The sequence below is a fragment of the Dendronephthya gigantea genome, unplaced genomic scaffold (assembly GCF_004324835.1).
Source record: "Dendronephthya gigantea isolate DGI-Jeju-01 unplaced genomic scaffold, DenGig_1.0 000616F, whole genome shotgun sequence".
NCBI lineage: Eukaryota > Metazoa > Cnidaria > Anthozoa > Malacalcyonacea > Nephtheidae > Dendronephthya > Dendronephthya gigantea.
In genome coordinates, this window is record NW_021163626.1 from 2619 (window position 1) to 25052 (window position 22434).

The 22434-nt window shown below is 35.2% G+C and overlaps 1 protein-coding gene and 1 long non-coding RNA gene across 2 annotated transcripts; both read right to left on the reverse strand.

Annotated features, from left to right (window-relative positions):
* Window positions 1-739: 739 nt before the first annotated feature.
* Window positions 740-4976, reverse strand: LOC114544010. The gene is made up of 6 exons (XM_028562766.1): window positions 4972-4976; window positions 4709-4781; window positions 4577-4618; window positions 4253-4347; window positions 3608-3809; window positions 740-3007 (listed from the first exon to the last, which is right to left on the reverse strand). The coding sequence occupies exons 1-6, from the start codon at window positions 4974-4976 to the stop codon at window positions 740-742; spliced, it is 2685 nt and encodes an 894-aa protein (XP_028418567.1).
* Window positions 4977-18799: 13823 nt separating this feature from the next.
* LOC114544011 lies at window positions 18800-19528 on the reverse strand. Its single transcript, XR_003690268.1, has 3 exons — window positions 19505-19528; window positions 18932-19271; window positions 18800-18849 (listed from the first exon to the last, which is right to left on the reverse strand). It is a non-coding gene; the product is annotated as an uncharacterized LOC114544011 (long non-coding RNA).
* Between the last annotated feature and the right edge of the window lie 2906 nt (window positions 19529-22434).

A 22434-nucleotide genomic window follows, 5' to 3' on the forward strand; every position in this document is an offset into this window, starting at 1 on the left:
AAAGAAAAAAAATTATTTCATTACTGTTGGTGTGCATTTGTATGTAGGTAAATTAAATAGTGTATCTGCAGTCTGTTGGTAGTTACTTATTCACACTTTATTACTGTATCATGTAATGCCGTGCTCCATAAATGCAAATCTTGCTTGCAAACTGAGCATTTACGGTATGTAGCCTGTGTGACCTTCATGTAAAGACAACAAACAAATAACTCTAAATTTGTCCAAGCTTCCCCCACCCGCCTCCCCCGTGCTTGCCGACATTTTTGGGAAATGAAATATTAACCCATTAAGTGCCAGCACTTTTCACATGACGAGTAAAATTGTCTGGTGTTAGACAGAGCAAATACTAAAGGTAGGGTGCATCAGGGCACAATGCCGTTTAATGGGTTAATTAGTAGATTTTCAGAATTTTGTCGGTAATTTTTGGACAAACACCCCCTGTCGACATGTCTTTATGACGGCCCTGATAGCTTAGTGTTCATATGTGCACCTCCCATCATTCCCATATCACAACAAATGAAGTCATTTGCCAGAATAATTTAATAAAAAATTTATTTTTCAAGTCAAATTCATAAAAAAGATTAATACATTAGCAAAAAGTTCACAAAAGGTTTGGCCGCATGCCCTGGCTACCCTGCTGCTGTTCTGTTCTCCAGCAGTTTAAGGTTTTCATCCGCTGGAACATAATTCACAAGAACACTGGCAGTTGAGTAACCCAAGTTGGCCAAGCTAATCAAACCTACTTAAACACAAGATTTTTCCCTGAGGAAACACTTGATACAATCAACCTCCTAAGCTTATCTGCACAGAATCTACACTTAACATCTGACATGCACACCTTCTGCAACCCACAATAACAGTATGCCAAATCTCCAGAGCTTACTTGTTTGGGAATATATGACTTGGCACAAGAATGATCAGATCTCTCATTAGGAAGGTTAAAACCTCTCTCCCTGAGCCAGATTAAGGATACAAACTCATGTCGGAAAATTTGTTCCCATCTGGAAACAAAATTGGTATTCCTGCTGTATTTTGCAATGAAGACATGTTTTGCCTCTCTTCCTTCCATTGAGTTAATACCGTTGCCAAGGTCATATTTGTCCTTCATGTACTGGGTATGGGCAGGAACAATATTGCCTATTGTCCAAACAGTGGGATTTACTTGAAAGAACAGAGCATTTGCCCGGAAATAGTCTCGACAGAGATTGGTAAGCTTCTTTATCTCATCATTTGAAATATTTATTCGACTGAATATCGAAACACAATCTCTAAGAAGAAGGCAAATGTATGCAAGAATATGCAGAATAGTTTTCTGCCTACCAGGCTCAGAAATAGGTTCAATATATGAAATTAATTTCATGAAATGCAGGAGAAAAAGTCTTGACTGCTTGCCAGTGAAGCGATATTCAAAACTTTTTCCATTAGCACCAGTTTCATCAAACCACTTGATGATCTTATTCGCTAACCTTGATAAATTGCATTCACGCATGGAAAGGATGTACATTTTAAATGGAGAGTTTGAAGGAACCTGAGCAAAAGAATTCACCTTCTGTCCAAGCTTTGTCATTGCAATTACTTCATAAAGCAACAACCTATGGGTAAGTGCACAAGCATTGTTTTTTAGGTGAAGCGGGTCTACATGAGCCCGATCAATCAACCTTCCAACAATGGGTTGAAATTCCTGGCGGCTTTTCAACTGGGCAATGAAGGATGTTACCTTAGATCTTACTGTGGCTGGTGCCAATGGTTTTTTGGCCATAGTTTTCTTAAAATCTTCAACCTTGTTTGCAGCAGAGACCCTGTCTTCATATTTCCAGGGCTTCCACATTTCCTTCCCAGAAAAACTGAAAGAACCTGCAAGAGAACTCATATTATGGGTGCTTACATTTGCAAAGGTAGAAAAGAAAGTGGCTGCGTTTGATAGTTCTCCACCAAAGAATGCCAACATCTTCATGTCGTTAGGCATTTCTGAGACATGAAATCTTACATTAACCATCTCACCACCACACTCAACCTGAAAGGTACTTTTCTCCAAAACACTAATATCACTCAAGCACTTTTGTAGAAACCGACGCACTGGCACACAATCCTCTTTACAATTGGCTCCAAACAATAGATAATTCTCATTGCTGCTTAGCACTTTCCTGCCTAAATTAAGAAAACTAACTAACCAGCAACACGAAGTGTCATCTTTTTCAAATGGTGCCCCATCGCCTCCAAGTGAAATATTGAAAGTGTAAGTTTGTTTCTTAAAGCATACAAGCTCATACCTCTTTCGACACACTAAGTAGTATCTAGCAAGAATAAGAACTATCTCCTGAATATTTCTATACACCCCATCAACTTTGTCAATTTCATCTAGACCATCACAAAGTGTTTCCCTAATGGAATAAAGTTTACCAATATCTATTGATTTAATATAATGTGCAAGCTTATGGTAAGGCAACAGTCTCGGAATAGGGCAGTTATTGATTTTTATACGAAGAGACTTTGCTTCATTACTCTTTTTGTAACTACTTGCCCTATAAACATTACGATACTTCCTTTTACCCATTATACCGCCACTATAATACACAGCGATACTTCTTGTCATGTTATCATTTGACTTTTCATAATCATTTATACCTTTCTGTAATATCTTAGGAATTACTCTTTTAACTGTTTTAACATTTGTTGAAAAAACATTAACTAAAAGTTTTTCAGAACATTTTGTTATTGCTGTGTCACACAGACCAACTTGGCCTGGTAAATTTGAGTGATTAGTAGCCCCATGAATCTGACATGCTGCCTCAAATGTCTCTGAACTCCTCCTTCTTGAAGTAGCTAGACTAACTGTACTATTTGCACCAAACTGAGTGCGGTTTCTCATTCTTATTGAGGTTGATCTCTCCGAAATAAATCTTTTCTTCCTAGGTGGCTCTGAACTACCATGACCTGCTCTACCTGCTCTATTCACTTCACTGATAACATCACCCCCTTCCTCAATATATTTATCAAGGTTTTCAATCTGAAGGCAATTATGAATTTTATTTAGAATGTGTGCAGCAGGAAAAAAAATACAAAAGCCAATATAATATACACAGCCAAAAACACCCAAGTTGCAACAAGTCTGCTGCAGGCCTGTTGCAACTTGTTGTATCAAACTGATATCTGATGTGTTCGCATGGCTTGCATCAGCTTGTTCAGACAGGGCTGTTACAAGTTGTCAACAGACTTGCTGCAAGTCGTCAACAGACTTGATGCAAGTTGTTCTCATCAGACCTGATGCAAGTTGTCAACAAACCTGTTAGAAGTTACAACAGACTTGCTGCAAGTTGTTCAATCAGACTTGTCAAGCTTGGGATTGACAAGTTGCATCAAGACTGCTAATTATGACAAGTTGCAACAAGACTGATTTTCACAGGCTTGTCGCAACTTGTTGAAATTAACCAGCTTTTTGCAACCGGTTGATAACTTGAAACAAGCCGGTAAAACTGACAACTTGCAACAAGTCTGTGGCGTTTCTGGCTGTGTAGTAGAGTACCAGTCCGTGAAACATGCTGCTCAGGTCTACATTCAAAGCACAATCAAATTAATATTTATATAACTCAATTTTTTAAAAAAATACACTAAATTTTGCATCTATTCGTCTCATTCTCTCACGTTTTGAACAAAGTTCCTTCTCTTTCTGAGCTAATTGCACATCTGTTTCCTGAATAGCTTTTGTTTCTTTTAAAACATTGTCCCATTTCTCCTTCTGCAAGACCATATATTTCCCAACAGGAAATCTGTTGTATCGCCTCTTCCTTACACCACTTGAGGCAGCCATGCTAGAAACATGATAAAATCCATCAAAATACAAGGAAAATAAGCGCTTTCTTGCCAAACAAAAAACATACGATCGAAGAACAATACCTAAGCGTTAAGTATTTGCCAAAGAACAAGCACAACAACGTAGCTGCCCAAAGTTTAATGAAGCCAAACATACCATTGTGTGTACTCAATGTGAATACCAAAACAATTCTTCAAAATAGGGTATCTACTTGCACGTAAAAAGTAGGTCAAATTAAATCTTTTCTCTGCATATTTGGTATCAAACGGGAGATTTTGATCAGCTCTACTTCGCTCATCGACTCAATTTTCTGAACAGTAAAAAGAGGCCTTATGGGAAGGCGTAAAAGTGGAGATAAAATCGAAATTCCTTGTTTTTCCGTATTAAAAAAACTCGAACCCAGTTTCCCAAAAATTGCGGGTCGCGACCGACACGATCTACGTGAGCGAATTTATTCCAGCCAGTGCCCGCCGTGGTACCTCTAACATGAGTGCAACCTTTCGTTCACTGCAATGTAATTTATAACCACTAAACTTCTACACAAAAATATGGCATATGTTGATGTTGAAATAGTTTCGAAACGTTAGCTTCAGTTAGCTTATCACTTTACTAAGAACCCACTTATTAAATTAGAAAAGGAATATGGACCTAACTTTTTGAAGACAGAGGGGAGGGGGGGGCATTGATACTATGATGAATTACGATTTTGAATTTATTGCGAATAGTTTCATTTTAGGGAATGAGGTATAATTAACCCGAACATACCATATCACTTCCACTTTTATGACCAGCAAAGTCTTTGTAGAACTTTTAAAATATAATAATCAGTGGTTAATTGACAGATTGTACAATACAGTAAAACAAAGGTACGAAATAATAAAAATTACACTTCCTTACTAAAGCCTCTGTGATAAGGTCTTCTCTGCGCTCAGTAGAAATTGTAATATTCTGAGTCTTTTGCCTGCTTTGTCTATAAAACAAAAACAGTTTTTTTACAAATTACCAGCAGTTGTCAGTTTTATTTTATCTCAAGATTGACAACTGACCTTTTCTCCCACCAATGATAACTTCTGTTGGTGCCTTCAAGCTTGGCAAGATGTTTAGAAAATCTTTGAAAGCCCAATAAAATATTTTTGAAAATTTGTCAGTTAATAACTTACTCCATGTGGTTACCAACCATTCACATGTGCAATGACAAAACTAGATTGAGAACTTTATGGCTGCAGTTATATTCCAGTTGCCAAAATACATAGAAAGACAGAATGATAGTTGTCAGGTGTTGAAATCCTACATACAATAATTTGCATGAAATTATGGAAATGATAATAAAATCCTAAAAGGACATAGGATTGATTTCAACATCATTTGTTAGGAAAATCAGCAAAAGAACCTCTATTTTGGAGTTGGTCTGAATTCTTGACATTTTGCCAAAACTTTCTAATAGTTGTTTATCATAACAAAGAGCTATTATATATGTTAGGCATTTGCAAGCAAATTCCAATTTGAAACCCAGGATCATGCAGCAATTATATTGTATCAATATGGTGGAAGATAGGAAGTCAGGATACATATCACGTCAGATAAGCCCAGGTTGCAAAAGACATCTTAATCAAAATTTACATCTAAATGACTTTGACAAACATTGACACTCAGGTATTAAAGTCACATACTCGGTTAGAAAACTTGTAATTTGTAATAACAAAAATATTACAATTACCTGGTATTATTTAATATACCAGAGCAGTACTTGAGTGTGAAAGTACAAAAGTATCCAGAACTATTACACTTACTCAAAATCGAAAACATTCGATTGCAATTCCGTTATGATCTTTGGCGCATACCCGATTCGTGAACTTTGACGTCGGGCGCGTGATGAAAGGACTGATGAAATATTATGTGGCAGATCACTAATGAGGGTTATAAGGCCGTGTTACGAGTAACGAAATATATTGTAATAATTAAATAAATATGTAATGCATAATTATACGGCACTAATAATATAATGCTACCATTAAATTGTTCTACGGTTCTACGGTTTTATGGTTTTATTGTTTGATGGTTCTACGGTTCTATGGTTCTATGGTTCTATGGTTCTACGGTTCTACGGTTCTACCGTTCTACGGTTATATGGTTCCATGGTTCTATGGTTCTACGGTTCCAGGGTTCTACAGTTCCAGGATTCTACGGTTCCATTGTTCTACGGTTCTATGGTTTTACAGTTCTATTGCAATGAATACGAAATTTTCTATAAATCTCTAATAAAGTATATTATTTACTCTCTTTTCAGTTTACACTGTCTTAAAATTCGTAAAAAACTAAAAACGATTGTTAATAAATCCAAAAAAGGCAAAGCGAGACGATGTTTGAAATTTCAAATTAAAATTTCGCCTTTCTCTCGTTGTACGGTTGGTTGCCGCGACACTATATCCCCAAATATGTCGATTATGCGTCCATTCTGACTCTTACTCATTATTATATTTCGGTCAGTGGATGCATTTACGTAACATTGGTTCACAAGGGAATGAGGGATATTTACTGTCAACAATCAGGCGTATAAAATTAATTTATCAAACCATGGAAGAAAAACAAAATATTTCACCTATGATAATTTGGAAATATCCCTTCCTTGCTGACTCAATTGTGGTGGAAGAGTAAGTGATAACCTTGTTGATGTACATAATCTTTACGATTATTTATGTTTACCACCTCTATGATACTTTAAGAAATGGATCTGACTTGTTAAACATATCAATAAATATATTTTTTCTGATACAGGGTTCATGGAGCATAAGAATGCCTGGGGTAGAAACAATTTAAGAAAAAATCCTGCACTTTAGCTTGTTACAGAGGTAAGTTTGCTTTTAGTTTACAGCTTTAATATTGATATAAGGTACTATAATTCTTGTTGACAAACTATCCAAGCTGATAATTGACTGCCAAATTTCTTTGTTCGACATACCCATGTGTGCTACTTCGCTACTTTTTAGTTACCTGCCATATTTTGTATAAAATTCTCATTGATATTTTAGTTAATTGACAGAGTATGGGTTTTAAATTACCAGTAGAGGAATTTTCTTTCACAATGTATCTAGCAAACTCTATTAATCTCTTTTTCAGGTAAAAGCAGAATTTTAAAGAGTAAACCACAAGTTAATCCATGATATTATTGGCAAATTTCAATCCATTGATTGAGAAAAATATTTTGGACTATGCCAAGAAATGTAACAAGAAACTACATTTGTTCTTATAAACAGAGTGGAGAGAGCAATTACTGGGAAATCAGGTAAGTCATGCAATTAATAATAATTTGCCCAAACCAATGGCAAAATTATAGTATTATAGCAATACAGGCTATTGCTACATGAAATATGCCTATTTATAATCTAACATAATCTATCTTGATAAACAATTTTTTTAACAGACATCCAGAGCACAGTTGCTTAGATTTTGAAGGAATTATTGAAGAAGAATGTAGGAGAATCTCAGTCTCTCTTTTTTAAGATTTGTTCAGTAAGTGTAAGAACCTTTGTGGGCTGACTTTGTTTTTTAAATACTTTTAAAGTCCTTCTAAAAAACATTGGTTTCTTATTAAAGGTTGTTGATTCCATAGATCAGGATAATGATTCAGAAGACATTTCAGACGTTCAAACTTTGATGATTGCGGTGGAGGGCAAATGTTATCCTATCGAAGAGCACTCAACCTTATTTTATCCACTAAACATGGAGTACATTGCTGGTGTGGCAAATGGAAACTGCTCTGGTCGGCAAGCCTTAGGACAAAAACTTTTGAAGGACGTTAAGTACACTAGACATTTTATACATTCTTGTACATAGATTTTCCTGTCACAGCATATGTAGAAATAAATATTTTCAAGTCGCATTTTGTATACTTCGTATGATTATATAGCTTATGCTATTTAGTCGCTCCAATGCTAGCGCCAAAAGTGCAAAAACTAAACCACACAAACTTCGGGTGTTAAATAAGACGATGTAACCCTTACAAAAATGTTCTATAGAATATTCCATTAAAATTCTCTACTGAATATCCTATAGAATATTCTAAGGGATTTTGGAACCTATTCTATGGAACGTTCTACAACATGTTCTATAGCACCTTTAATAGAATATTCTATAACATATGCCATGTTTTATAGAATATTCAATAGAATATCCTTCAGAACATTCATTAGAATGTTCTATAGAATACTGGTATTCTATGGAACATTCTAACACATATTCTATGACATCCTATATGAAATGTTCCATAAAATATTTTCAATCTATGGAATATTCCATTAATGATCCTATTGAATATGTGATAAAATGCTCCATAGAATATGTATTCTATAGTATATTTTATAGGATAATCTATTAAATATGCTATTGGATGATAAATGGTATATTCAACATTCGTCCATTTTTCGACTTTGAAATATATCACTTTATAACAACATAATCAAAACTTCTTTCTACCAAGAGTGAGATATACAAACAAATAAAATATTCCCAAATATATGTAACAAATTTATTTACTTAACGTTCAATTGATGCAAAGATTTAATGAAAATCCCTTGCTTAAATTACATATAAATAAATCTAGAGATTAAAGAAATTGAAATACATATATTATACAACAAAGAATAAAAACAAGTCCTATAAGTGTCCATATAACTTTAATCTGCATGTAGAACTCTAGTTCTGGTAATTAAGTCTGTCAAATAATCATTTTGTTTTGTGGATAAAACAACTGCAGCCGGTTGTTTGAAGGCTGTTTAGCTTAAATGGTAGTTAAGTGAAAATTATATACATTTCACACATTTTGAAGAGGATTCAATTGAAATATTATGCTCTAAGTAATTAAAAACAATATGGTGTCACTCAAATTGAAATATTTTAGCTTGGTTTTTTATGAATGTATAAATTTATTCAATATTTTCTAGATAAAATTATTACCATACTGCAGTTTTCCCACCAAATAAAATGACTGTGCAAGAAAATAGCAAAAATATAACTAGGCTATTATATTAAATATATTTACATGTACAGAACATGTAAATAGTAGAAAATGGAATGTCATATAGTTACTGATGTCCAGATGCTTTCAACTTGGTTTTCTCAACTTGCACAATATTATTAATCTTTGGTGCCATAACTTGTCATATGTCAGCCTCTTTTCCCTCAAACCTTTTTGCACCATACTTTAGACACAGCTACAAAAGGTAAAACTCATCAATAACTGAACCAAGATATGTATAAAAGATATATTAACTTAGACCAGACATAATTACTAACAATTAATTATACTGCTTACCATACATACTCTTAACTTTCTCTGGCTCTGGTTTTGCATCCTTTTCTTTGAATTAAGCTAGGCATTTGAAGCCTTTCCAGTGATGGAATGAGAGCAAAGTTGTTCTTGCATCCACGGCACTGCATAAACAAAACCTTTCACATTTAATATTGCTTTAATAGAGCTCCATTTTGACCTTTGGTTAGTGTGATGCTTGGACAAAAGGAAATCTGTAAATTTTAACAGTAAACACACAATTAAACACTTGAGGCCTAGCTTATATTTAATTCAATTTTAATGATATATAAAATTTATCTAGAGCTAGTGCAAATGTCTTGACAGAAATAATTTTTAGTTGGAATGGCTCTATTTATAGTGGTATAAATAAAAGGTGTAAATAAAATGTTCAAATAAAAAGTTTAATCTAAAGGTGAATAAAAATTTATGAGATTAATTATAATGGTATACAGAACATATGTTGCCTATACAAACATATAGCATTTATAGCATATACGAAACACACTCACCACTGAATTCCAATACTTTAGCTACACATGTTGTTGTATAGATGGGTCAATAAACTTTTGATTATTTTCTTAACTTTAGAAATTTCTCATTGCCATGGCCTTTCTTTCTCACGATCCTAGTCACCTTTCAGGCATTCACGAAATTATCCATATCTTCTGATTCTTCTCGCATACTACAGCGCGTTTCACCACCCTCCTATGATTCCTCTTTGACAAATTCAAAGAATGCGTATTTTATGTTAAAATACGAAAGAAAAACGCACTAAATTCTACCAGTATCAGTTACAAAGGTTGAATCAACGGATGACAAACTACATACAAAGACGCGCTCAAAATTTGAAAATAATGCGTGGCGGTTAAACAAGTCCCACATAACCTTGCGGCCTTGTTTGGGCAAAACGCCCGCCATCTAACCTGCGAACGGGCATATTATGAAACAGATATGAGATATGTCATATGTGTGAAATATTCGTGATTTGTCTTTACAAAACGAATGATTTCTGCTGAGAATTTTAACTTTAAGACTTCAAAAGTATGTTGAGAGAACCTTACAAAAAATGCGAATATAATTCTCGACCAATGAATAGTGTACTAAAAATGTTATATTTTAAATTGCATAAAGGTCTCATTCTGTATAACATATATTCTATAGAATATTGTGTACAGCATGTTCTATAGAACATATTATTGGATATTTAATGTGAATGTGCAATAGAATATTCTATAGCATCTCTAAATTCTATAGAATATTGTGTACAGCATGTTCTATAGAATATATTTTACTGTGAATGTGCAATAGAATATTCTATAGCATCTCTAAATTCTATAGAATATGGCAATGGAATATGCTATAGGATAAGAAGTCCTATACAATATTCTATGGGATTTAGAATATGTTATAGCATATTCTATAGGATTCTATAGAACATTTTCGTCAGGGAAAAACTGATGTGTAGGTTAAAATAACAAAAAATAGACATCGCCTTAAAGGTTTTGTTTAAATCAGCATTTGTTTGTCAATAATTCGATTTTCTATCGATCTACTTATTAAATTTCAACATGACACTTGCCAAGCAAGTTACGTCATGCGCACATTGGGCAAAAAAACGTGTGACTCGATTTGGCTTCAGTTTCATATCTGTATTACAAAACAAACACGACAAAAAATGTTGGCTTACATGATTTCACTACATTTCATTATCTATAGGTATTATTTACAAACATTTAAAAAATGTACTATTAAGTTAAGCATGCCGTCACACTAAAGAGTCAAAAGAAACATATGCATATAAATACCTATATAGGTGATTACAACAAATTTTAGCAAGTATACAAATAAGTTGTACCATATAGCAAAATTTATAGGTATGGATAACAATTTTCATAGCATGGATGAGTTACAAGCAAGCATGTTGAAGCAATAATAATGTTACAATATATAAAATTATATTACTACCGTTTTTTTATGCAATCAAAATGTTCAACAGAGCTTATCTCTTTAAGTCATCCGGCTGCCAATAGTCCAGGTGATGAACAGTTTTTGACTTTTGATACCATGTCAGAGTCATCCATAAAGAACAATGGGCTGGCATAAGAACATATATTTAGCATGATATGAATACATGTATCTTTTACAGATAGTACCACATAAAATATGGTATGTATTCATGGAAAAACTAGATTTAGGCTAATCATTATTATAATATAATGTCCTCTTTGATCTAAAACTTCCTAATTATCAGATTTCCTCAGTTACCATTGGTCTCTCATTTATTTATTGAGTCCCCTCATGTCTTTCCCCATGCAATGTTGCAAAATTCTGTTCTAATCTAAAAGGACAAAAATAATGAATTAACAAGGCTAGCAATATAGCCACAGCAATGACAGCATTATTAGTGTCATCATCAAGACAATAATAACTCAAGGATAAAGGAACATTATGCTGACTTTCTTCGCCTGGCACCAATAAAGTACTTATTGAGTGCCATTGTGCCAGAAATTTGAACACTTTTAATATTAACGGCAACGAAATGTCAATGTTTACCTTAATCCCTTTGTCTCAAATGTAAAAATTGCAAAATCGATCTCTTGGTAAATGAAAAACCAGATGGTTTTCCTGAAAAATCAACGCAACGGCTGGCAACCTAATAAGATTTTTGGAATCTTAATTCATCCCAGAAGCAGGGCAATATGGCCAATAATGCCAAGGAAAATGCTTGTTTTTTGAAGCAGAGACATTGTGTGAGAATTACCGGTGTTTTTTTAGTTCTTTTTATGGCATCACCCTTGAATACTCCACCAAATCCACCTTCACCAATCAAGCCATTGTCGATATAGTAATAAATCGCTCCTGAAAGTCAAAAGCAATTGCTTGTCAATATAACTGAACAACTAAAGAAATATGTGAAGTAAAATGGATTTTAGAATAAAAACGCAAACTCTAAAAATTTTTGTAGCGATAGAATCGGCTTGCCTTTTGACTTGCAAACTTCAACAAAGTTTTCCCCATCGACAACTCTAGTGACGCCTGGCACAATTGAAGGTTGGGAAGGTTTGAGAAAATAAATGGGCTTACCAAAGGATTGTTTTGAAATTAAACTTTCATAAATCCCTGTCTTTCCCATCGCTGGTAGTGAAGTTTGTGTTTCATCGAGTTTCGGCCGACTTTGTAGTCTCAAAATCCACGAAGTATCTCTGGTTGGTCTTCGAACCACAATCTGAACCCATCCTTTACCAACGCAACTGCACCCATTGCTTGAGTCACAAGATTTCTGTACTGAGCCTACGGTACCAGTGGCCTTTAAATCGCGGGTAAGAAGGTCAGTTGCTTTCGTATCGAATTTTGTGTTTGACACCTGGCTAGAATCATTTGCACGAGCTTTGCTATCAGTTGAACAAGCCTGGAAATGTCAAATACGTTACTAAGAGCTTTCACTAGAAGAATATTAAAACTTGGTCGCTCTTGCAAATATATTTTGTTGTTTAAGCATGAATACGCTGGGCAAACAGCGTATGCGAATTTAAACAATGATACTCAAAGCATTTTCCTTACCTGACTAATTGAGGCCTTGTTTTTGTTTCTCTTAAGCTCAACTTTTAAAACCTCAGGCTCCGTGCCCTTCTGCAGTGAATCATCTCCCACAAACACTTTTCCTGCCGAACAATATGCGCATGACATGTTCGAAGTTTCCCGGTTGTTGACTGTAACCGTGATCAACCCATTGCCAAGCAACCATCTTCTTGACGCTCCATTGTGCAGGAGTCGTTCAACAACTGCACTTCTATAACCAGAGAGGTGCTGAAATCACCTCACACTCGCCTGCACTGTTTGTCTAGAATAAGGCTAAACTCTGTATGAAAGGTATCTGTATGAAGCACAAATTACAGATCCTTTTATTACAAATTACAAGGCTAAAATCTGCGTTTGAAGGTAATATTAAGCACAAACTTCAAATATTAGTTGTAACCTCAGAATTACTGGTTAAAACTGGCCTTGGAAGAACATTAGTTTTATTTGTGACCAATATTTCTTCCGTTTCTCGCAATCCGCGCACGTTATATCAACAGGTAAGTTAACGGACCAGGCAAAAGTCCCTGCTTTAATTCGGGCACACACACAACGATTTTACGGTAATTGGTCCATTTAGGTTTATACATATAGGCAGCCCTTGCCCAGACATGTTTTCCTTCTCGCGGCGCTTGCGCCTCGCGCGTGTACGCCAGTCTAATTGGTCTAATATTATGACCACTGAGCATAGGAACCCCAATAAATATTGTTGAAAGAAAAAGTAAATAGTCCAGTTACGGTTGCAAGTTCAGTAACGTCAGTGATCGCGAAGCATATAAATATATAGTTATTGAGAAGGATGGAAACTCTTGTAATAATATAAACATACATACGAATTTCACTCGCAAAATTTCATATCAAAACAACGAGAATCCCTCAAATAAATTATCACAAATACATTTTAGATACTCGAACAATAAATATTCCATTAAAAATATTTTAAAAAGCAAATGAAAATGCACAAAAAATGTACAAAACTTTTGCCTATTTGCCGAAAAATATCGTGGAACCATGCGAGATATAAAATGCGGTTTGAAGAACGAATCTGATTGGTCAAAAAAATAAACAAACGACGTGTGCTTGTCAAGCATCCGCGGGGTAAAGTCAAAGTGTAATTCAAGTTGAAAAAAAACGAGAACACACAAAAAATTAAAGTTTGTAAAAATACAGGTCGAAAATTTATAAATACTTTTTTTATGCGAACGTTTTAAACGCAAATGGGCTAAAATTTCAAGATGACTGCAAAGGTTAAACCGGTTTTTCAACTTGAATTAAGCCAAGGCCTAGTTCTCAGCTCGCAGACTGAGGAAACATTGAAGAATGTTTAAAAAACCACAATGTAAGACATCATGGAAAAATCGCGAGAAATAACATTGAATTTGGCTTACCACAATTCGTATCTCCGATGCAATAGACGTCCGCTACGATTGTCATAATGAGTTTTTATGTGGTACACTAATATATTGAATATTCGTTCTGCAATTACATAATAGGAAAGGGAGAATAAAAAAATTATATTTTATATAACACCAGTGTATGATAAATGGAACTGTACAGCAAAATAGGCTATTACTCCTGACAATAATGTTGCACAGAAGCAAGACATTAAATATCTCAGAAATATTTGGGCTAAAGACCCCGGAATACCACTAAACAATAGCAGTTGAAATGATTATTTGAATAGTATATTCCAACCAGCATATAGTTATAACCTGCATTTTTTTATAAGTAAAAACAATAATCAAAATAATACGTTGCTTTGTTATCTCAAATTACTCACCCATAGCAAGATATATTTTAGAAATTCCATATCTTTCATCTTTTTTGGTACTCTGTTGTCTTCGAAATGTCCCAATTTTACATGTTGTCAATCTGTTGTAATTTTAAGTAATTCTTGGGCTAGGATGTGCAAAAGAATCGAAGAAATAGCATTTCATAAGTGCTAAGCGATAATCGTTGGTAAGCACGTGCTTAAGACAAGCTCGAATCGGAACTAGGTCAGAATTTCGGCTTTTTGCCCGAATTTGTTTTCCATATTTTTATTATTGTGAAATATTATTGCCGGTGATGCGATAATTCATATCATCCGGTATGTTTATATAAAAAATCGGCAAAAATCTTCTAAAGGCTCGATTTTGACGCTATATATATAAAATAGTACTGTATATTTGAACTAAACCACTGCAACCGGTTTTCGTTTACATTTTTGGCCAATATCCTAAGGATTAGGCCGCTTTGATGTGTAATATTGAATATATAAAACGCGTGAATATCATACCTGTGAATAGCTATGTATGCATGGCGGTAAAACGCCATATTTCGACTGGAATTTGCAATATTTAGCCTTGAAATTTACTACATTTGCGATTTTGTCAGTTTGTTATATATACTATTATTCCAGGCCATGCCCAATTCGACAATATTCTGAAAGGTTCCGTGATTAAATGTACCACATAATTCAAATGCTACAACAGTTTGAAAGATTTACTTGCCTTTTAAATTCCGACTTTCCTGCTCGATGGGGTTCTAAAGCTGGTGGGGAAATAAAGCCTTTTAATAATGATTGAACTGTATTTTTTTGTGAACTTCATGAGAGAAATAATCGAACAAATACACACATACTGTGATACATTGGCTTGGAATATGCTCCAAAACGTGTGAAATCGAACATTTGTTGTGCAATCACCTTGCAAATATCAAAGAAACGGGATCAAAATTTGAATATAGATTAACCAATCTGATTGGTTTTTATTGAACCAATCATGGAGTACAAAAATTGACCAATGACAAATTGACCTGTGCACAGAAATAACCAATCAAGTTGTCTTAATTTTGCTGAATTATGCAAGAGCCTACAGGCTTTAAAACAGGGCCGTCTGGGACCGTTTTCTTCAGGTAAGTTAGTTCTTTCTTTAGGTAGGATCAAGGTATGTGTAATTATTTTTTTAATAGAAGTAGATCCCCGTGGCCACTCTGTTAGCTAAGAATCTCTGTCCCCGTATCTGGAAACACGGCTCACTGCTTGTCTAACTGTGTTTTGCTCTTCGTTTTCTAGGGAGCTACTAATAATTTTTTTTGTGTTTTTCAGACAAAGACGATCGTAGTTTAGTTTCAGTATCCAACCCTAAGAAGCCACCCCATATCCATGCCGTCAGTTAAACCCCTAGCCGCAATTGCCTTCAGCTAATTGTAAATGCTTCCTTTTCTAGGAACAACTCACCATATTTTTTGTCGTTTCAGCTACAGAGTTAGTGGGTTGTGGGTTGTTGGATGTTGTGTCGTCGGTTGTGTGTTTTGTGTTGTACGTTCGTATTGTCTGCCAGTCGGTTTGCGAGTTGCCCTGTAGCTCTCGCTTTTTCCTGGCCACACAAAGAACACATTTCGGATACTCCTTTTTAGGAGATTGGGTTCGAGTCCCATGAATGTGTCAATTTTGCGCTGATATCTAATGTGGTCAGTCTCTAATACATAAGCACAACATCCAACGGACAATCTGCATCCTTTCACCAAACCAAATACAAGTGTTGTTCTCATACAACAGAATGGAACTTCCAACAGAGTAAGGAGTAAACAATACCCAAGAAAAAGTTCTCATAACTTCTCAAACAGGACAGGATGCGGCACTTGTTAATGAAGTATTCTCGATGTTTAAGGGACCCTCTCAGTTAGACGTCCGATCAGAGGATATTTCAAAGTGGTAAGCTGATTTAAGCATGTGATTACTGTGCGAATACTCAACCCATTTTAATAAATATGAGACCACTAAACTCATTGCTGTCTGCTCGTAAAGCGCGCACACAGATAATGTTGATTTTATCTGGAAGTATTTTATAAAATCAACTAGAAATTGTGTTATCTCAAAGAAAAAACATTTACCTATTTGTATAAATTTAGTTCATTTCAAAAGCTTTCCTATAAGGCAAGAAATTTATTGCCGAACTATTACTTTTTAAATTGAATTTTAGAGAAGCGAAAATACGGAAAGCCTTCCAAAAATCTCGCCTAAAAACCTCCAAATATTTCTAGTATACATTGGCACCAATATTTTCATCTATTTTACTTGAAATACAGTCGCTTTGGTGATTTGTAGTGATATTTCCAACAAACGTGTTTACAAATGGAAACTGGAAATGTGCATATAATTATCACCATATTGGCGAAAATTTTACAATTATGACTTCTAGGGACAATTTTACTTCGGAAATCGATTACCGGGCTTATTTTACTCCAACGGGGTAGGCAACCTTACGTTTTTGACACCTTTAACCTCATGTGACAACCACATGTGCGTGCCGCTGAGCAACGCCTCGCTATACACAATAACAAATAAAAAAAGCTATATTTTTCGAGTTTTTCTGCCCATCCTGACTTAAAAACTATCAGAAAAGATAGCTAAAGCCTTTACAGTTTACATGTAACGGTTAAAAGACGACAGGATAAAAATAAAAAAGAAAATAACGAAATTCCAAAGGCGAGTTATATTTTCGTTTGTAATCCAGTATAATTTGATATAATTTTTAGAGCTGCACTGCAGTGTCAGGTTAACAGCAATATTGATTAATTTCTGGATTAAAACAGAAGCGATTGGGTTAAAGTATTTTTCTTCAGCTATATTTTGGTGGTATTTTTGTGCTTTCTAAATTAGACGTATTAATTTAAACATTAAAAAACCGAGATAATTTCATGATATCTGGTGATGGAAGGCATGACAAGAATTATGCCTACACAATATTTTGCTGTACAGTTCCATATGTCATTCATTTTACACTGATGTTATTAAAAATAGATTTATTTTTCTCTCTTTCCTATTATGTAATTGCCATTTACCAATATACAGGGGTTGGGGGTATTATGTGAATATGAAAGAAAACAGCCTGCATTTTGTTCTGTATATTCTTTTTGTTATAGAAGTCACAAAATACATGCTGTTACTACACAGTATAGGGCCTTGTGATTCATATACAATTATAGTTTCAATTGTGTGAAAGTGATGTTCTTGTAATCTCAATTGTAGATTCTATTGCATATAGAGCAGAATTGATATGGCAACATATCTTTGAGAATTGAAGTTTATGGCGGTTCTTCAGGTATGTTCTAGCAATTCACTGAAGTACTATTTGTTCGCTAAGGTATGTTGTCCCATGGTAGCGGTACGCACGAACCTGGAATATCACAATGCTGATAGCCTCACAACTATGGACAATAATATATTAATTTACTTGTTCCTTGTTTCTCAATTTTAGATCAAATAAATTATGGCAACCCAAGAGTCGCTAACAATTATTACCTTTATCTATTCACTGACTACACCTCCATCCATTGCTGTGCCATACATGGATTTGATTGACTGACATACCAAGCAAGGTAAATATTGCAGGCTACATGGTATATGTTCAGTTTATTATTATGTCATATTAAGACTGTTGGACATTATTTTTTTATTCAGTAATTCCCCTATATGGGAATGTGATAAAATTCGAAGTTAACCCCTAGTAAAGATTTCACAAAATCAATTGAAATAACGTTGTACTTCGACTGGTTTCAATTCTGGAGGCCCCATATATGGCACAATTATCTGCATTATCGTTTCATTTTTGTTGATGATTGTTTCGATGGTGTTTTGGTGCCGGAAGATAGAATAATTGATACTAATTATTGCCCCCCGTACTGAAGACACATAACATCCCAGATAATAGCAAAAGTTGTTCGGAATGCGGATAAGTCGACAGGACATGGTCGCTTAAATGAGGCAGCTTCTTGATCTGCACGGAAAAATTACCAGGACCAATGCATTCAAATTGACTTTGGCATAAAAGATGTTGTCGGAGCGATTTCACTCAAAGTCGCCGTATTTATAATTAGTGGGTGAAGAGCTACTCTATATCCTATAGTTCCGACGGGCAAAAATTCGCTCATTACAAAATAAATGGATTAGTCAGGGTTAGCTGGATTAATAAGCAAGGCTCCTACAGATTACCCTCTCACGTTATATGCATCACATCATTTCCATGTGAAAACGTTCGCAGAATGCGCTCTGCTTTCGTAAAACGAAATCACGGACAAAACTCTGAATTGAGATTAAGTTCAATACACAACCGACACAAACCTTTATAAGCGTTTCGTCATCCGAGGAACACAGTAAAACATTTTGTTGCTAGAGATGAAAAAGTTAAATTATGGTCGTTAAAGTTTAGGATATAAAGACAGTAGTTATAAATAAATAAGCACGCGCTTACCTTCGAATCCCTGTTGGTGATGCCATTTTCATGTAAGGGCTAAAAATACGAAACAGTATGAATAAAGTTAGTTAAGTTCAGGCTCCTGTAGTAAAACTGGATCAATAACAGATGATCCTTAGCTTGGTGTCATTAAAAGCGCCAATCTCTTCCTGACATTTTCCATAAACTTTAGTCTTCGCGTGTGAATAAAATATTCCAACTTGTTTCATTCATTCTTCGAAGACTACACATGGCTAGACTCGCGCTAAACGACATCCTCACCGGAAAGCACATTGCTTTCATAGTTGGTTTAGTTGTCAATCGCAGTCTGTAGTACAGATCGTTAAACAACTCGAGCCTGAAAACAAAATAGAAAATTCGATCGAATCATGAATTGTTTCATCCATGATTCTATACTTCTCTACTACATACTGCAGGACTAATAACATTGTGTGAACTGTGCAGCAATATAGAGAATAAGACGCTGAGGTATATTATATATTAGGTATCTGGAATCGTTTTTATGACGCGGGAAGCAAGACAGTAGTTTGAATATTTGCAAATCCTGATAGATAAATGTCGTGGACTCACACATTTGTTATCGGCGTCTCCCCGTCGTTTTGTTCCAACAAGACTCTCAAATAATAGTCGCCTGATAGGAGAGATACGTTACTGAGTTTGATTGCGATCGAGGGATAGGGGGGGCGCTTTAAGAAGAACTGTTAAAAAGCTAGAGCAGTATAAGGCTTATCACTAACCTATTTTCAGTTGATCAGCTAAACATTCATGCAGGACTTCAAACTAAAGGTGATTCCAAAAACAACGTAGTTTCCACTCAGGTCTTTTTCCATTGCAAATTTGCGCATCTCAGATTCGAGAGCCCCAGAAGTTCCTCTCGCGTCTGTCACATTGAAAACAAAAGAAATTTTTTCATACTCTTTTACGACAACAGTTTAGAGAAAGAGGTCAGGACTATTGAATTGTCTTGTTATACTCATAGCGACAGGAAATTCTCCATTACCTTTTCATTTCCTATATTTTCAATGGAAACTAACTTTAACTTCGAGACTCACCTTGTAATTCCAAATCAGGTTGTACGCTGTCAGATCTTGACTGAATCTGTAAAAAAGATCCGTTTAAATACCATTGCTTTTTCCTTTCAAACGACTAGAACATTTCCCATTTTCTTAATATGAACACTTACTTGTAATAAAACAACTGGATTTAAATTCTCACATCTTTCCTGGCTTTGAATCCTATTTTTGTCCTCCAATGCGAGAGATATCCTTCAAGTTGATTCCTTGACGTTCCACTCGCTTTTCCTGAGCTGTAACAGACAAGTATAGCGCGTGAAATAACAGGCTTATACGTACATACAAGCATGCATCATGAAATTTTGGAACACGATTGTTCCTTTAAAACGTACTCTGCAAGCTTTACATTGTCACGAATTGATAAATGATCTTCTTTAGTCTCCGGTGGCTGAAGGAAAGATAAAAACTTTCCAACAAAATTGCTTCTTTACAAAAAGGTTTTACACTTCTGAATGAATTACTATGTAATTATTTCGTCAGTGGGGCAGTTGGCACAGTATAAGGATGAATGATGGAGTTTAGTTACCAAAGCAGTTGATACCACTTAGTCACTATTATGATTGGTTAGTCAGAACCACTGGAATGGGTTTATGTAAATAATGGCCCTCGCAAAAAATTCTCAAAGATTTCCTACCTCGTCAGGGCTTTCAAGGTAATAGAGCAAACCAGCAGGCTGTGAAAATCGTATTCAAATTTATTACATAATCGTTTATGAACCAAAACTTACGAACAGGAAATCCCGCATTTAAACTTTATTGTATATTTTAGACATTAAAAACTATAACTGCTTTAATACGAACATTATTCTCACAAGTAATGCCATTGCTCTTGGATGACCAGTTGTCCAGAGAGCCACTAGATGTCCACTCAATTGCCTATATGCCAACAATAAAGATTATAAATTACTTATGGAGTATGCTTGTTAGTCTCAATTGAACTATTTACAGATGGCTAGTATATAGAGGATTATAAAATCACAAGTTTTAGATGAATCTAAGAATGTTGCTAAAATACAACTCAGGTCCTCCGGATGGAATCGAGGCTATACATCTGCAACAATTTGTTAATTTATCACACTAATTCGCACCTGTTCAGTAGCGAACGTCTATCAGTGCTTTGCGTAATCATGGCCATGCGTAAGCGTTTTGGTAGAGCGCCCTTGGCAAGCGCCAAATCTTGTATTTTTGCCGCGGTTTCTTCATCAGCTTCCTAAAGTGAAGTTCTAAATAAATATCAACAGATGATTTTAGGCACTTCACACGGTGCAGGAATATTCTAGAGGTTTTAAAGGGTCTTAATTTCGTGTGGTATTATACACACTTCAAATTCAAGCCAGGAACAGTTGATGGAAAAATTAGTCAACTATACGTTCTCAGTGACAAGAGCATTGCACCGGCATCGCAAAAGCGATTCCTGCCGGAGGATCTATAGTTGACTCATTTTTCCATCAACTGTTCCTGGCTTGAATTGAAGTGTGTATAATACTTCTCAAAATTAAGACGCTTTAAAACCTCTTAAATATCGACTGTTGTGAAAAGACAGTAGTTTGAATATTTGCAAATCCTGATAGATAAATGTCGTGGACTCACACATTTGTTATCGGCGTCTCCCCGTCATTTTGTTCCAACAAGACTCTCAAATAATAGTCGCCTGATAGGAGAGATACGTTACTGAGTTTGATTGCGATCGAGGGATAGGGGGGGCGCTTTAAGAAGAACTGTTAAAAAGCTAGAGCAGTATAAGGCTTATCACTAACCTATTTTCAGTTGATCAGCTAAACATTCATGCAGGACTTCAAACTAAAGGTGATTCCAAAAAACAACGTAGTTTCCACTCAGGTCTTTTTCCATTGCAAATTTGCGCATCTCAGATTCGAGAGCCCCAGAAGTTCCTCTCGCGTCTGTCACATTGAAAACAAAAGAAATTTTTTCATACTCTTTTACGACAACAGTTTAGAGAAAGAGGTCAGGACTATTGAATTGTCTTGTTATACTCATAGCGACAGGAAATTCTCCATTACCTTTTCATTTCCTATTTTCAATGGAAACTAACTTAACTTCGAGACTCACCTGTAAATTCCAAATCAGGTTGTACGCTGTCAGATCTTGACTGAATCTGTAAAAAGATCCGTTTAAATACCATTGTTTTTCATCTTTCAAACGACTAGAACATTTCCCATTTTCTTAATATGAACACTTACTTGTAATAAGACAACTGGATTTAAATTCTCACATCTTTCCTGGCTTTGAATCCTATTTTTGTCCTCCAATGCGAGAGATATCCTTCAAGTTGATTCCTTGACGTTCCTCTCGCTTTTCCTGAGCTGTAACAGACAAGTATAGCGCGTGAAATAACATGCTTATACGTACATACAAGCATGCATCATGAAATTTTGGAACACGATTGTTGCTTTAAAACGTACTCTGC

Coding starts and splice junctions, on each gene's coding strand:
- LOC114544010 (XM_028562766.1), bottom strand. Junction 4,619..4,708: donor ACCTTATCACAGAGGCTTTA/GTAAGGAAGTGT, acceptor ATATTTTAAAAG/TTCTACAAAGACTTTGCTGG. Junction 4,348..4,576: donor ATAAAAGTGGAAGTGATATG/GTATGTTCGGGT, acceptor ATTTTTGTGTAG/AAGTTTAGTGGTTATAAATT.